This window comes from Podarcis raffonei, chromosome 10 (genome assembly GCF_027172205.1).
Source record: "Podarcis raffonei isolate rPodRaf1 chromosome 10, rPodRaf1.pri, whole genome shotgun sequence".
NCBI classification, from domain to species: domain Eukaryota; kingdom Metazoa; phylum Chordata; class Lepidosauria; order Squamata; family Lacertidae; genus Podarcis; species Podarcis raffonei.
Window position 1 is genome coordinate 45737485 of NC_070611.1, and position 17351 is coordinate 45754835.

A 17351-nucleotide genomic window follows, 5' to 3' on the forward strand; every position below is an offset into this window, starting at 1 on the left:
AAACTGCCGGCTTTCAAATCCTCCGCCTCCCATAACGCCATCGTCTTCGTAGGCTTGGGGCTGCGGTAGCGGCTGCAACGTGACAGGCTGGAACCCGGCGCTTTCGCAGGTAAGCGGCCGCCGGGTGGTCTCGCGCGAGGAGGGGCGGGAGTTGGCGGGCTGGGTTTATTAGGCAGGCTCGCCGGTGAGAGGGCGCCGGGTGGGTTTGTTAGCGCCGCCTCCCCGCTTTCCGCCCCGGCCATGCCAGGCGCGGCGCGTGGTGGGAAAGGAGGAGGCACTTGCGCGTTGCCCCTCAAGATACACGTGTCCGTATCTTCCCACGGGACATACACCGTGCTCGGTTCGCCCGGCGGAGACGTGGATCCAAACCGCCCCACTAGGAGTGCTTTTTTACCAGCCCAAAACTCTCGGTCCCTTCCCTGTATGACGTCACGCCCTCGTTGGCAGTTTTAGGGCCCACTCGGGTGAGCCTGTTGTGTAATTTTGTTGTGCTGTTGCGTTTGTGCGAAGCCCGTGCATTACGGAGCGAGGGACTCGAGTCACCTCTTTGCTCACCTTCTCTCAGTTCCACTTACTTTTTTAAAGTGAGCATCTGCATGGGAGGCTGCTTACGTAGAATAGCGAGGAAGCAGACGGAACTGAGTCAATGAAGGCGAGCGGTGTGTCTAGATTGGCTGAGCGATGCTCGATGACTGAAATAGCTTGCAACATGAGGAAATACGTCAGCTTCACGCATTTTCCCTTTGCTTCAGGAGTAGGGTGATAAAGGCAGAAAAACAAAAGGTTTTAAATAGGACCTTTGTTTGGGAAGTGATTGTTCTAATGGAAACAAGTTGACAGTCTCTTGACCTGTGTAACAAACCACTAGTTAATAATAATATTGAAGCGTTTTGGAGCTGAAGAGATTATAATAATGTGCCTTTAGCAGCACTGATAGTCACTACAGGAGTAGTCAAATCAGGAGTGGAAAATTAAATGCATTTTATGTATTATTTTTTTAAAAAATGTCTTGTCTTCTACAACAGTCTGAACAGAGAACTAGCAATAGAGTATCATTAACGGGGAAATCAAGTTAAAGTATGACAAGAAAAAAATGAGTTAGAAAGCTTGATAGTCATGGAGACATTGCCAAAAAGCTACCGTATTTTTTGCACCATAACACTCACTTTTTTCCTCCTAGAAAGTAAGGGGAAATGTCTGTGCGTGTTATGGCGTGAATGCGTGCGGGTGGCGGGGGGGGGATCTGCTGCAGTCGTGAGCAGAGGATCCATGGTTCCCCTTCCTTCCCTCCTCTATGGTTACAAAGCATGGATCCTCAGGATTTTTGCATTGGGCTACTCCAAACTCACTGTCAGATCACATGTCTGTGGCCACAGCATGAACCACAAAAATCATATATCCACTATTTTGTTTAGAATATTTTCTTTCTTGTTTTCCTCCTCTAAAAACTATGTGCATGTTATGGTCTGGTGCGTGTTATAGAGCGAAAAATACGGTAACTTTCTCCCCACCCCAACTACACTTTTGATAGTGGTGAAATGTGAAGCCAAGTGGATGGGGGAGGGAGTGATATTTTTAAATATCATGGTCTCAAATAGTGCAGAACTGAACTGGAAACCCGTGATGAGAAGGCCATAGGTAGGACATAAGCACAACAACACACTGCTATTCCTTTTCCCTAGCATATTCACAAGCATACTTTCTTCAGTACTGGAGATAGAATATTGCTATTGTGACAAGTAGCCACTGATAACCGTATCTTCAATGTATTTATGTAATACCTTTCAAAGTGAAACAAATTGGCATCAGTCACTACATAGTGAATCCATAGTTTAGCTATGATGTGTTTGAAGAAGTACTTCTTTTGGCCTGTCCTGAATTTCCCATCATTCAGCTTCTTTGGATGATCCTAGGTTCTAAAGAAAAGGACGACAGACTCCATCCACTAAATAAATCCATGCTATGCGTAATTTTATACCGGTATATTGTTACAAAAGTCCAGTGCCTGCCTCTCTCACTGCCAAGTGGTGGCAAGAGCCCATGGGGTCACAGGGACACACACAGGGTCTTTGTCCCTCTGGAGAATAGAAGACACGGCAGAGACTGTTGGGCTTAAAAAAAATATGGTTTATTTGCACCTTCGGACTGCATGGTGGGAATCCAGATCTTACAGCAGGCATCCCCAAACTCGTCCCTCCAGCTGTTTTGGGACTACAATTCCCATCATCCCTGACCACTGGTCCTGTTAGCTAGGGATGATGGGGGTTGTAGTCCCAAAACAGCTGGAGGGACGAGTTTGGGGATGCCTGTCTTACAGCATGGCCAACGGCATTGTAGGCAACCTTTCCTCTCTCCCTGGCCAAGATGGATCTCTCCTCCGCTCTTCCTTCTCATTCCTCCCAGAAACCTCTGCTTAGAAGCACACCCCATCAGCTTGACAACCCTTCAAATCAGACCCCTGTCTGTTCACACCTGGGAAGAGGAGTTCTCCTGCCAATTGCCCTAGCTTGGCCAGGCTGGTTTGCATAAGCCAGCCCAGGAGTTTCCTCAATTCATTCAATTTATTCATTCCTAGGGTTTAGACAGGAACCCCCCCCCCCACAGATCTATACCATCATGTCCCCTTTCAGCTTTTCCTCCTCCTAAACTAAAGAGCCTAAAGAGCCTCTTTCCTCAGAGAGGAGTTACTGCAGTCCATTGACCATTTGGTTGCCCATTACAGAATATTTTCCAGTCCTACAATATCCTTTTCAAGGTGGAAGATAGGCCCTGGCCAAAACTCTAGCTGCAGCGTTTTGTACCAGTTGAAGTTTTCAAACAGTTTTCAGAGACGGTCGACATAAAGTGCCGTATGTTAACTTTGCCTAGATGTGAAAAAGGCATGACAGTGAGGAGAGCTGCTTTCTCCTGGTAAGAGTACAGCTAGTTCATCAAGCTGAAGCAGCACAAAGCAGTCCTGTCCACTGCTACTAAATGGATCTCCAAGAGCAAAGTTGGATCCAGAAGAGCTCCCAGATTGTGAACCTGCTCCTTTATGAAGAGTTGAACCTTGTCCAGAACAGACTTTACACCTAACCCTGGATTGGGTCTCCTGATCAACTGCACATCTGTCTTATCTGAATTGAATCTGAATTTATTAGCCCACATTCAGTCGCTCCTTAAATTCAAGCAGTGATTCAAGATCTTCCGCAACCTCTCTAGAATCAAATGGGAAAGAGAAAATTGGGTGTCCTTACCATGCTTATTGGTTTGTTTATTTTTATTTATTTCATAAAATTTATACACCACTTGATTGTGAAAATATAAAAGCCCACCTCAAAGTGGTTGTGCTAACACCACACTCCAGATCTCTAGAGCTTCTCTCCCACAGGTTTATGTCAGAGTTGAATAGCATGGATCATAAGATGAAGCCTTGTGGAACTCTTGAGGGACCAAGAAAAAGGCCCTGGGGTGAAAGTACCGGTAGATAGCTCAATGAAAATGTCAACCCAGTGTGCAGTGGCTATGAAAAAGGTGATTTCAATGTTAGGAAAAATTAGGAAGGGAATTAAAATAAAACTGCCAATATCATCTGCCAATAACACCATTATACAAACCTATGGTGTAACCATATTTGGAATACTGTATACAGTTCTGATTGCCTCACTTCAAAAAGGATATTGTAGATTTGGAAAAGGGTCAGAAAAGGGCAACCAAAATGATCAAGGAAATGGAGAGACTTCCCTAGGAATCAATGTTGATTATGACAGATGCTTAGTATATTATTTAAGTATACAGGAAGATTTGTGTGCTGGATCAGTCTTTTAACAATTGGCATAACAATTATGTGGTATACTGACTCAATTTAAAATTGAAATATCATGCTCAAGCAACATTTTAAATAAGAATTCGGATTGAAATGGGGGGGGGGAGGTAGTTAACAAAATATTAATTCCAAGAGATATAATTAGGCCTGTAGATAAATATGACACCTCTTGTTTAAAAATAGCATGAAGGTAATCTTCATTTTAGAAGGTGGCAAACAGATGCAGTGCTGTGGACATGAGTTTTGGTGTTGAGATAAGGAACAAGTGGCTATTCCTTCCTATCTAAAAAAGTGATACTAATATAGAAAAGTAATAGGTTTGCTTTGCTTACTTTGGACCGCTAAACCACACATTCCACATTTTCTGGTTTTGTGGCTCGCACAATTCTAACTGTTGCAGACCATGTCATCTTTGGTGCCAATTTCTACATATGTGCTTAGAAATTAATATAAAATAAATTATTTTAGGGTAGCTTCCTTCCCTGCTACATGATAAAGTGGACTTTTGAAATTGCCCAACATGGTCAAATTGCCAGGAAACATAGCAACCAGTGATTTTATTACGTAATTGGGAGTTTCACAGTACTTGAAGGAAGTGTGTGTGAATCTCAGTTTATGATATAGTTTATCTCTGTAGATCATGGACTAAGTATAAGATTGAAATGAGACCCTCCATGATGAACTCCATGGTAACCTGACACAAGCCTTACTCCAGCACCCTGAAATCAGGAATATCCTGAGTTCACACACACACACACATCTGATTTTAAGGATAAACCCAGGCAAATTTAGTTGTCAGGTACAGGATACTCAGCTCCTCAGTGAGATCCATCTACACAATGATAAGGTGATGTAAAGGTTCAGGTAATTGCTCACTGTCACAAATCTGTCACCTTTTTGTTAAACAGACAGGAACAGGATGACCAAAGATGAGAACTAGGCAGGAAATTCCAGAAGTAACTATGGAAATTATAGAAACCACTCATTTCACAACCCCCTCCCTTCTCCACTGGCATGCCTTGGCAAAAAGGGTATTAAAAAACCATTAGATGCAAAGGTTAGTTAGCTCTCACAGCTCCAACAGGACAGCACTTAACCCAGCGATCCCTAGGACTTTGCACACGTTTGCTTCACTTTAAGGGCATGTATACTTTCCTCCCTCTCCCCTCCTTCTAGTGTGGGTTTATAGCAAAATTGTCATGGGCCTTTAGAATAGTTGGGGAATCTTACTCTTTCATCGAAGTGTATACATATTGTCATTTGCTACCTGCTTAGACTGTAACTTTGCCGTCTAAAGCAGCATTTTTATATAGTTTGTCACCCCTGCATTATATAATAAACCAAGCTTCTTTATTTCTTTGTGTAAGAGCTTCTTGTAGGCATAAGACTAAGGGTTAACACACATCCATGACAAGCGCACCTCGTAACTCCAGCAAAAGATCCTAAACCTCTCAGCAGTGTGTATATGAACATACATGAATGCTGGTGGTCCACATGAAAGTCCAGGTAGCACACATTGTAACATGGTGTCAGTTGGATATTGATTCTGGGAGCCCAGCTTCCGTGGTTCTTGCTGACTTGCAGGGGCTTGTATCTTACAGTAAACTATGTTTACCATTGATGGTCCTGAACTATGAGATGTGTGTCTCCAATATAGCCTTCGTTGCCCATGCCACATTCTACATAGACACTATTTTTATTGTTGTAAGTCACTTTGAGACACCTTAGTGCAAAAATGTGACAAATAAATAATGATGATAGGAAACCAGTGCCCTTAAGTAGGGAGAAACAAACTTGGGAATGGCTGCTAATCTGTGTCATCTAGCTTTGGCTCCTTTTCATTTCCATTAAAATCCATAGTGTTGAATCGTCAAGCTGTGTATGTAACATTTGGGCCATATCAGAGTTCCTTGTTAGTGGCTGGGATTGAAACCCAGCCAGAGTATGTGGTCAGAGAAATGCTTCCTTCCTCCTCCAGATACTGCTAATGAGAGAAAGCGTAGGCAGGTGTTATAATGAGGAATCTGATTGCCTATATTTCAAACTTGTCTTTTCCCCAACTTCCCCACTGGAGCTTTTCCTCGCTCAGGCTTTGCTAGGTGCGCAGAAATCAGGAACAGGACTTCAGAAAATCAACATTTTGTGAATGAGTGTGGAGCTGACTTTTTAAAATTATGGATATAGCTGCTTAGGTTCTGCTAGGTGATGAATATTGCCCTTCTACTAATTTGAGTTTGACATGCTTGCCCCAGTTTATCATCAGCCTCATGCAAATAATCCTTTCCTGAAATGTGCTGATGCCGAATATTAAACCAAACTGCATTATTTATGTGGAACTTAGCAGAAGCATGGCAGTACACACTAGCAAACTATGCTTTGCAGCCTCTTTTCAATAGCTGTTTCCTAATCCGCTGCTCTTAGAACTGGCATGTGGTGACTTGGGTAAATTATTGTTCTTTTATTTTCGCCTGCATGTGACAGGGCCTGTTTGCTATCCTCGCAGGCAGTTTTCACCCCAGTGTTAGCCTGTTCTGACCTCTTTTCTCGTGGCATATAATATAAGGTAGGCAAAGATTATTAGTCTACTGTAATAGTTGTTTTGCAGGAGGTTGTGTGATGGTTTAACCCTTTGCTCCCTTCCCTTGACTGTTTCATTTTCTCCATGAGCACTTAAGGGGTTAAGCCTTGAAAGCAGTTATCTATCAAACAAAAAATTCTTCATATAATTGAACAGCATGCTTTTACCCCATTGATGGTATATGCTTTCTCTCCTCTTTTTCAGCACCCTTCCCAACTGGTAATCAGTAAAGGTTGACACAATCCAAAAAAATGGCATCAGAAGACATTTCTAAGCTGGCAGAGTCCTTAGCTAAAACTCAGGTGGGCGGAGGGCAGCTGAGCTTCAAAGGCAAGAGTCTGAAACTCAATACCGCAGAAGATGGTAAGAGGAATGGCACTGCTTTGAATGTTTTCCCAGCATTAGATCCTGGAAAAGACTGGCCTGGTCAAATATATGTGTGTGTCCCCCTTTAATCTTTCTAAAATGGCAGATTCGCAGGAAACTCAATCCTTCCTTGATTTTGGATTCTGAATTGCAGGATGAATGTGTATCTGTGCTTCACAGGCAAATTCTTTCTGGTGGTTCCTCTAGAGACCCAAACAAGGAGAATGATTTCAGGAGAGATTCTCCAACCACCCTAAGTACATACCTAGGCTGCACACACACCCCTTTCTCCAGAATATTTTTTTTAAAAAAATGCACAACTGGTACTGTTAGCACTGTTAGATCTCAGTTTTGGCAACAAATAATATTTTGCTTATTCTGTGCAGCCGAAGAGGTGATTAAAGAGATTGAGGAGTTTGATGGCCTGGAAGCACTACGCCTCGAAGGCAACACTGTGGGGGTGGAGGCAGCAAAGGTCATTGCCAAGGCTCTGGAGAAGAAATCTCAGCTCAAGGTGAGCATTTCAGTGGATGATGGACAGTGGAAAACTCATTATCTTGCAACTTGAATTCATTGTCTGCTTGAATAGCAGATAAAACAGGCCCAGGTAGATCTGTGACATTCACAAACATAAGAAAAAAATCGAAACTGTCTTAGCAATTTTGAATTATAAGTGGCATTCACCACTGTGCTTCCTGTGATTGCCTCTGTTGGTAAGTGCACCTGTGGGTCTCCAGATGTTGGGCTCCCAACTCCCATCATCCCCAGCCAGCCTGGCCAGCGTTCAGGGATGCTGGGAGCTGTATTCTGCCATTATTTGGAGGGATACAGGCTCCCCACTCATGATTTAAGGAAAAGTTTGAATTGGTGGAGCAAATACTGGTTGAAACCATTGTTCAAGCAAAGTTTACTATTTTTGCAGGGAACAAAATGAAATATGCCAGGTCTTACAGTAGCAGTTATGAACACTTCAGCCATTCTCTCTCCTGCCCTCAACCCTCTGACTACAAAACAACCGTCTGACTATTTTTTGGGTGGGGTGGTGATTGCATAGATAGACCCTATTTTTTTAAAAAAACATTGCTTCTTGCCTTCTTTATGAACTCTGAAGTAGCAGTGCTTCGGCTGTAGTTACTAAGCTTGTATGTGTATGTGGTAAGATTTTAAATTGGTGTGCAAGATTATACTGGATATTTGAGCAAATTGCCACTCTGCATGCCTCCTTTGGAGCATGGTGATTTTATTTATTTCACAAAATTTATATACCACTTGATTGCAAGCAACAACAACCCTCAAAGCAGTTTCCCAGAGGAATAAAGCAATGAAATTACTAGTAAAAAAACAGTTGAAGACAAATATTTTAAACATTTAATAATTAAAACCAACAATAAGGATTAGTTTACCAAATTTCTAATCTCTATGTATTATTGCTATGTGCTGCCAAAAACCTGTTAATATAAAAAACTACTCTTGATCAAAACATTTGATATAAAGCCTGTGTAGCTCTCCGTTATGCACACCAAGTAAGTGAGTACAAATACTTTGGCTAATGGTAGATTACAATGTACTTTTATTTTTAAGCATGTATATAATATATATATGTCTTATTTTAGAGATGTCATTGGAGTGATATGTTCACCGGGAGACTTCGATCTGAAATTCCCCCTGCTCTGGTAAGTGCAAGACTAGGTCACTAATATTACCAAATGGCATTTTCATTATTTCTTATTCCATGCTCTTATCATGATATTTTTCTGAGGCTAAAGTGCAGGAATGACTTTCTGAGCTTGATGATCAGCAGTGGGAGCAATACACTGTTTCTGTTACAGGGACTTTACGGCAAAGGTGGGGAAGCTTTTTCAGCCCAAGCTTTATTACCCTTTCTGGGTAACTTTCCGAGGGCCACATGCCAGTGGTAGGTAGAGGCAGAGGCAAAAGTGGGTGGGGCATTAAAGTTAGAAATTACCTTTATACAGTAGGCTACTTTCTGCACACAGTCATGCACACCTTGCTATCCTCTATCCATGCAGCCAAGAGGCACTGTCAGAGTTCAAGGACACACTCATTCCATGCAAAACCACTTGGGCTGCAAAGCAGAGCCAGTCAAGAGTGTGGCCTGAGGAGAATTTCGAAGGTCTTAGGTTCCCCACCCCTGCTTCAGATAGAGACAGGGATGTGATTACTGAATGACCAAAAGGAAGGTTAAGAAGAATTGTAATTTTGAGCTTTGAAATTGGTTGTCGTAGATTAATTGCCAAGAGAGATCTCTGTTGGGCAGAAATTGAGTAATGATGGAATCTGTATTATAATGGTAACAGTTTATTAAAACATTAGGGCATTATAAGGAGGGCAGAGTGTCATCAGTGACTGTTTCCTCAGTCCTCTTTGCACGTTGTCACAACATATCTGTTGCTGGAGAAAAGGCCAGGAGGAAACAGAAACACAGCATCCAGGTAGATGGGTGTGACTTGCTCATCCCAGCTGCTTGTGTTGCCCCTCCTTGGCACAGGCATGGCACATAGGACACGAAACAGGGCAGCCGCCTGCCTACCCGCAACTTCTCCATTTTATGAACGAGAAGGAGCCCCTCAAGGCTGCTAGCGGGTGATGAGTGAAAAGAGACGGCAAGAAATGGCTGCAGGGCAGATCTCTGTCCTCTGCAGTAGACGGGGGCATTGTGTCAAATTTACCTTTTGTTCATCTTTCAGATCGCACTTGGAGAGGCCATTGTTTCTGCTGGCTGCCAGCTTACAGAGCTGGATCTGAGTGACAATGCCTTTGGACCAGATGGAGTGCGTGGGTTTGAGGCACTTCTGAAAAGCCCTGCCTGTTTCACCCTGCAGGAACTCAAGCTAAACAATTGTGGCATGGGCATTGGTGGTGGCAAGGTAAGGGCATTTCGTGGTTGGGGAATCCAATCTTCACAGCAGGGTGAAACCTGAAACCCCCACTATTGGGGCTTCCTGCCTATCCATCATGTGATGTCACCATGATGTCACATTTCCCCCTTAACGTGGAAATTGAATGCAAGTGGTACTGCAAAGGGAAGATCCCAGCAGGGTTGTGTGAAGTCACTTCCTGTCAGTTGATTGACACTGTCTTCAAACCCTATTTCTGACAAGTGTTGACTATTCAGAAGCTTTGATTTAGAGCTCTTGAGTAGAACCAGTTCCAGAAGGGCTTCTGTTTGCCAACAAGTTTTTTATTGCTTCAGATTGTTGTCTGCATTAAAATCTCTACAAGCTGAACAGGGTGGGCAGGCTTCTCTTTCTCTAGTAAAAAAAAGTCTAATGTTTGATGGATATTTTTAAAAATATCTAAAGCGTTCCTCTGCCTGCCATAGAAGGGTTTTTTTGAGAGGGATGGGAGAGCCAAGACCTTAATTTGGGGACCTGTGTCCTTATCTCACACACATGGAAATCTGAGTTGAGGACACACAACAGAGTCATTGCATCTTACTAACCTACACTCCCCTCATGATATTATTGCTGGGAATAGCCTTCAGTGGTGTGTAATATTTCCTGCAGAGTGCCTGCATTATGTATGTATGTATGTATGTATGTATGTATGTATAGGAAATGGTAGCTTAAATGTGTGCCTTATAGGAATGGAATCCCTCAGGCCAGAATGACATTATAGTAGCATAAACAGTCTGGTATTATTATTATTTTAGATCTTGGCTGCAGCTTTGAAAGAGTGTCACAGGAAATCAAGTGTTCAAGGAAAGCCTTTGGCGCTGAAAGTATTTGTGGCTGGCAGGAACCGCCTGGAAAATGATGGTGCAACAGCTCTTGCTGAGGCATTCAGTGTAAGTACAAAAAGCAGGACTTTGAGACAGGAAGTTTGCCCTGACATTTGTTACATGGGAAGGGATGCTCTTAGCCATTGGTGTTAATGAACATTCCTCCAAAGTGTGTTGTGGTGCCCTTTAAAAAAATGAATTCCTTTTGCTACAATGCTACTATCTCCTGCATTGAATGGTATTAGTAGTGGTCAAGTTCGTTGCACCATCAGAAAAGGCCATTTGAGGCAGTCTAAGTCACCTCTGTTGATACTGCTGCAAGAAGCGGCTTGCCAGGTAGAGTGGCACCACTGTGCTAGCTTGCCAGGAAATGGGTGCTCTTGCTTATCAGGAGGGGCAGAGTGGAAAGGAGGTTGATGCGGAGCAAACACACTGGCAGAGCCAATCTAGGGTTCCTGCTGGTGCTTTTGCACCACATTGACCTCCCTGCTCCATTGGCCCTCCCTCCTGGTAAGTAACAGCAACTCACCTGCAGTATTTCTCAATTGGTGGGCCAGGGACTACTACTGGACTGCATTCCACTTTTAGGTGGGCCTCAATTCTTCTTGTTCACCCACCCTGCATTCTGGCTGTGCTGCAGAATTTTTGTTGGACCAATGCTAGCACCAGAAACTCGCCACATGCAAAGTAAAAGTGGTTGGGAGAAGAAGTGTGGAGGAAAGAGAGATGATTTCACTCTGAAGAAAAAGGGCAAGAGGAGGTGTTGAACTAAATTAGAAAGAGAGACAAAAACTAATATTTTAAAAAGTAAATCAAGCACGATGAGTAAGCAATGAGACAAGAAAGGAAAGTTGTTCTGCGTCTCAACATTCTAGAATCAGGAATGCGCTTAGGCTTTTCATTATTCAAATTAGCCAATCACTTTTGATTGCTAAATAGTATAAAAAGGGTTCAGACAGAATACCCCAAAACAATTGTGGAAGATGGAGAGAAAAGGATCTGAGAACACCACTCTCCTAGAATTATCACCTATGACATGAACTTTATTTGCTTTCCATTCTGTTTTTGCCCCTTCAGGTTATTGGGACTCTGGAAGAAGTTCACATGCCACAAAATGGAATCAACCATCCAGGAATTACAGCCTTAGCTGAGGCTTTTGCTGTCAATCCCTTGCTGAGGGTGATCAACCTGAACGATAACACTTTTACAGAGAAGGGAGCTGTGGCTATGGCAGAGGTGAGCTCCTTTCACTTAAAATTAATCCCTCTTGATTCTAACAGTGACTTGGGCCAGGAAATCTTGAGAAAGTGTAGGGGGGGGGGAACACTTTCCTTAGGATTAAGTTGGTCTTGTGTGGTCTTGCATGGTCATGTACAATAGTGAGTGGAATAATGTTCTCTATTCCATTCAGACCCTCAAGAAACTCAGACAAGTGGAAGTGATCAACTTTGGTGACTGCCTAGTACGTTCCAAGGGTGCTGTTGCCATTGCTGAAGCTGTTAATGAAGGACTCCATAAGTTAAAGGTATTGGCTGTATTTTGTTAAGCTGCTTGGGAGAAATCTGAGTGATTAAGTGAGATTTCAAATAGGAAATACTTCTCTTTTTTTGGTCCATCTCCCCATACTGTTTAATTCAAAAACCCCGAAATAGGGATTGACAAAATACATGACTACTCATTTTTGTGCCTATGGCTGAGATCCATCTTAAAGCTAAAGGCACCATTATGAATTGATGCCAAAACATAGCCACTAAGCATGAATATATTACAAGCCACTTGGCGTGATGGAAGAATGACATTTATTCTGTTTGAGAGAAATGTAAGTGTTTTCCATCCATTTAATATGAAATTTGGCTTAGAGGTAGTGTACTGAATCTAAAACTACAAAGAGTCAACATAAACCTTCATCTAGGATTTATTTCTGTGATTCTTAAAAAAGAAACCAAGCACTATTTGCCATCTCTTAAACAAGGTTATTCATAATTCAGTCATTTCTCCCCTAACCTCATCACTACCTTTTTAATGAAGCTTTTTTTGGATTCCTGATTTGGTACTTTGTAATGTGAATTGTAGACATACCTGGCTTGAGCATGCAAAATATATGTCTAATTTTTAAAAATATTCCTCTAAAACCATAGCTTCTGTCTGTTTAGGAACTCAACTTGTCTTTCTGTGAAATCAAGCGAGATGCTGCTCTAATTATTGCTGAGGCTACTGAGGACAAGTCGGAGCTACAGAAGCTGGATCTCAATGGTATGAGGCTTATGATGTCAGTGTCAAAAATGTTTTACTAGAAATCTGTAGCTGGATAATTGCTTGGTTCATTCAGGTCAGCATGTGAATACAGTACTGTATGCCTCAGTTCCCTCTCTTCCCCAACCTTCTGTTTAACCCAACCTTCACATAGGTTCTCGTTCCATTGCCCACAATTGCTTCTCCAATCGTGTCTCTGAGATTCCTGTCCTTTAGCTTCCCTAACTAATTGAATCTCATATCAGTTGGCTGTGCAATGCTACTGTAGTTCCTAGAGCCTGTGCAGGGTCTTCGTCTTAGCCAAAGTGATTTTCTCTCCCAGAAGATGGATAGGAAACATTCTGACATATTGTTCTCTGAGCATATATTGTTAGGATCGTCCTACTCGCTTGTAGGACCCTGGCAGAGTCACGTGCCTGACTGGCATGTTCTCTCCCTCCTGGTTGGTCATTCGGGAGCTTCAAAAGCTTTCTCCAGCCTGAACATCACAGCGACTGATACCAAAAGGCATTAGCACGCTTTAGGATCCCTGCAGAGTGTTAGCAGTTTACGTAACAGAACTCAGTAGCACAACATTTTGGCTAATCTACTTTATTTACATATAATACACTCGGAGCATTCTGACTTAGCTCCTTCCTCTTTCTCACCAGACAGCAAAGAGAGAGAACAAAGGACAATAGTCCCACATCACGGAACACAGTAACACAAAACATCCTGTCTCCGTCACTTCCCACACTGTGGAATGAAAACATACACCGTCATGTGATAGACAACAATCCCATGACTGCAAACACGGAGCAAGAATCCTAACATATATAACGTTCATGAATATTCTATATCACCACTACAATTTAGCCATTTTGTGTCAGAGACTTCACTACCAAAGTACAATATACTTGCTTTTTAAACACTATTCCACATAGACCCAGCAAACCCAACTGAAGTGGCATTTCCTTCAGAGCACGTCCCATGATTGGGCATTTAAATATTAACGTTGTTCATATAAAGATAATACCGAAGCAATAACTGTTTCATTCCCAACAGTTTGTATTGCTAAACAAATGCCTTTATGACAGCTGTAGAGTTTTTGTTGGTTGCATGTGGCACAAGAAGCTCAGTCAAGTAGTTAAGCTCACAACAGAAAACAGCTGTTTAGCAGAGTGGTCTTTATGGGGCCAACACTTACATACACACACAGATGGTACAAGTAGCTTTCCCCCTCTCAACCAGAGAGGGTTCTTTGTTTCAAAGTCATTGCTGTGTCAAAGTCCACAGCCAAGTCCTAAGCTTGGTTGCTGCAAAGTCCTGCAACTGATAGGTTCTCTGAGTTCTGAAGTCTGGCAATTTCCCAACTTCTTCCTCAGACACCTTCAAAGTCTTCCCTTAAATCCGTAGTCCCAACAGATAGCCTTCAGCAGTTCCTGAAATCTCCTCCCACAACCCACAGAGTTTTGCCCTTTTCTACGCAAAATTACTTGCCAAATCTGCCCAGTAACACATATGAGAGAGTCACAGGATGGCTGCAGGTGCATTGTGGGGATTACAGTCTTTGCTGATGTCTGTCCTTGCCACAGGGAATTGTTTTGGAGAGGAGGGCTGTGAGCAGCTCCAAGAGATCCTTGAAGGCTTCAACATGGCAGAAGTGCTTGGATCTCTGAGGTAAGATATATGAAGAAGCTATGGTAATCTGCTGCTAGAGTTCCTTGATTCTCTAGTGAAGCTGCATGCAAGCTGTGCTGCTTGTGAAATGGCCATTTCTCCAACAGTAGTGAAGCTCAGGCTCCTAATTGGTTTTGCTGTTTTTATAACAACCATTCTAGGAGTGTTACATTGGGATAAATCTGACTCGGGGGCCCTTGACATACCCATCTCTTGATTGGTTAGCCTGAGTTTTTCGTTCCTTAAAACTTAAATTGTATGGACCCTCTTTGGAAATGGCTCATTCCTTATGTTAGTTAGTCATGATTGGCTAGTTAACCATTGCCAGGATGCGGAGCTTCTATTCCTGAGTGTGAAAATATTTTTCGGGTAACGCTTGTTGCTGCTCTTTTTGGTGGCTTAGGGGTTTGTGCTCTGCCTTTCTGAGCTCCTTTAAGAAAAAGATTTTATAAGCCATTTTACTTGCTTTTTGCTTGTGTAAAGATACAAAACTTGCTTTGTGACTACAGTTTTCTAAATGAGGCAAGAAAATTATGATGATAAGTTCAGGTTGTATTCCACTAAGTCAGAGTAGACTAATGAAATCAATTGACATAACTAATTCAAATCCACTGATCTTCATGAGTCCACTCTGAGTATGATTGGGTTGTATACCACCAGTTTTCTAGGAGCTGTACAAAGATTAAATATCAAATGCATCTCTGTCCACAAGGTAACAGTCTAACATTCACAAAACAAAAGAAAAAGGGGATGGGATATGAACTGGAAAACAATCAAATTCAGTCACTGATGAAGGCTCTGGGGAAACAATTTATTATTTATACAAATATTTATAAACCGCCCACTCATATAGCACATCAAGGTGGTGTACAGAAATGTGTAAAAATAGAATAGAACATAAAATAGCATTAAGAACAATACAGTGATGGATGATATCCACTCCTGAGGTCCAACTGCTGCTCCTTGAAAGGACCACTAGGGAGAATAGCCACTCCTACCAACTTCCATCTTTGCCACTAGATCGTCCTCTTATTTGCATTTAGGATTATTTAGTGTTGATTGTTACAAACTGACTGGCAATAAAATGTTTGTATACGGCATGAAGCAGCTATATTCATAACATTCTCTCTCACGCTTGTCCACCTAGTGATGATGATGGAGAAGATGATGACGATGATGAAGATGACGACGATGAAGAGGAGGAGGAAGAGGAGGAGGAAGAGGAAGAGGAGGAAGAAGAAGAGCCAACTCAGTTGCAGGAGAGAGGCCAGGGAGAGCAAGAATCACTGACGCCTAAAAAAATCTTGGAGGCACATGTAAGTATGAACAGATCCCGTTACTTTCACATAGAGGGAAAACAGCTGTGGATGAAGTGATATGGGGTGGGAAAGTGTTCTGTAAGATTTCCCCTGCCACATTTTTCATTGTAATTTTTCCATTTCCAACAATGCAGCGTTGCATAAAATTAATTAAAATGTATCGAGTGAATACAAGTCAAATTGGGCTGCTAAGCAAGTATTTCGATTCAAATATTTTTAGCTACTGGAAAATATTTGTTTTTACAAACTTTACAAATAGTTGTTTTTACAAACTTTAAGCACTACAGCCCTGATTTACAGGTCACATTAAACCATAGGTTAAAACAAATTGTGGTTTAATGTGAGCAAGTAGCATGCTGAAGTGGACTGCTCTAGATTTGCTTCTGTATCACAGTCTTCCAGCCTAATCAGAAGCCCAGGTTCAGATGATAAATCAAGCCAGACTCTGGCTTGTTTCAGCCATGGCAGGAGAGGAGCACTGCAGGAACATTTGAGCAGTATGCATCAGTATTCTGCTTGTTCACATTAAACTATAGTGTTAAATTGTGGTTTAATGTGAACAGGGCTAACAAAAGTTAGCCTACTAAATTTAAAGCAGAAATGCTAAATTAGACTCTAGTCTGAGGACTAACTCTCCGGGGACCACATGCCTTCAGAGGGCTAGGACTGTCAATGAGTGGCACCATCCCACACTCTTGGACAGATGCACAAACAGTACACACACACACACACAGAGAGAGAGAGAGAGAGAGAGAGAGAGAGAGAGAGAGAGAGCTCTCTACCCCTTTCTCTTTCTTCTTCTTTCACTTTGTTTCTTCCCTGTGCACCATCCCTTTTTAGTCCATTGGAAGGGATAATTCAGGAACAACTGAAGCAGCTCCCTCTTCATCCCAAACAACAGAGCGGTTTGTGGGGGAAACCCCACAGTTTTTCCTTGCTTTCCCACAATTCTCCCCCACAACTTAGCAGTGGTAAAGAGGGAGCTGCCCTTGTAGGTTTCACTGCGTCCAGGTGTTCCAGTTGCCTTGAGGCAGTGGCTTGTAACAGAGAAAGGTTTCTTTGACCCTCATTTTTCCTGAGGCACAAGACTTCAGTGAGAGGAAGATATTTTTACTGTGGCCTTAGTATGTTCGATGGAAAGGCCCGGCATGGTGTTGTAATATAGCATTAGGCTCTTCTCCACTCATTTATTTATGACGACCTTCCCTGTTGCCGCAACTCTCTTTTGGGACCTGCCTTTCCCTCCACTTCTCATCTACAGCACTAGAGTTCTGGCGCTTGTGAATTTTCTGGGGAATTATTAGGGCACACTAATTTTCAGGGCCGTCTCTTCCAGGATTCTACTCCAGTGGTTTCTCCTTCTCTCCCTCCTGTGGATGTTGGCACTTTTCTTGCTTTTCCATCCCCAGAGAAACTGTTGCGACTAGGCCCTAAATGCTCCACCTTAATAGCGCAGCAGGTAAGTCACAGCTGTTTTTCATGAGTCGTGGGGGGTTGTTGTTGTTTTTGCAAAGCTACAGTTTGAGATTGGTCTTTAATAGGTGTTTCAGAGGATTCAGAGTACAAATACTTACATAACTTCAGGAAGGCTACAAAATATGCTTGAGTATAATTAGACTTATCTGTATT

At 42.4% G+C, this 17351-nt stretch overlaps 1 protein-coding gene across 2 annotated transcripts in view; it reads left to right on the plus strand.

The window, feature by feature from the left end:
- The window catches only part of RANGAP1 (Ran GTPase activating protein 1), a 22082-nt gene continuing 4731 nt past the window's right edge, over nucleotides 1-17351 (plus strand). The window contains exons 1-12 of one of the 2 annotated variants that reach the window (XM_053406738.1): nucleotides 1-109; nucleotides 6588-6746; nucleotides 7136-7263; nucleotides 8363-8422; nucleotides 9458-9637; nucleotides 10423-10557; nucleotides 11569-11727; nucleotides 11903-12016; nucleotides 12645-12744; nucleotides 14319-14403; nucleotides 15551-15719; nucleotides 17059-17181. In XM_053406738.1, the coding sequence (XP_053262713.1) occupies nucleotides 6635-6746; nucleotides 7136-7263; nucleotides 8363-8422; nucleotides 9458-9637; nucleotides 10423-10557; nucleotides 11569-11727; nucleotides 11903-12016; nucleotides 12645-12744; nucleotides 14319-14403; nucleotides 15551-15719; nucleotides 17059-17181 (1365 nt within the window). In that variant the 5' untranslated portion in view covers nucleotides 1-109; nucleotides 6588-6634. Of the gene's footprint in view, nucleotides 110-441; nucleotides 465-6587; nucleotides 6747-7135; nucleotides 7264-8362; nucleotides 8423-9457; nucleotides 9638-10422; nucleotides 10558-11568; nucleotides 11728-11902; nucleotides 12017-12644; nucleotides 12745-14318; nucleotides 14404-15550; nucleotides 15720-17058; nucleotides 17182-17351 lie in introns of those variants that run through there. The other variant, XM_053406739.1, reaches the window with a different exon arrangement.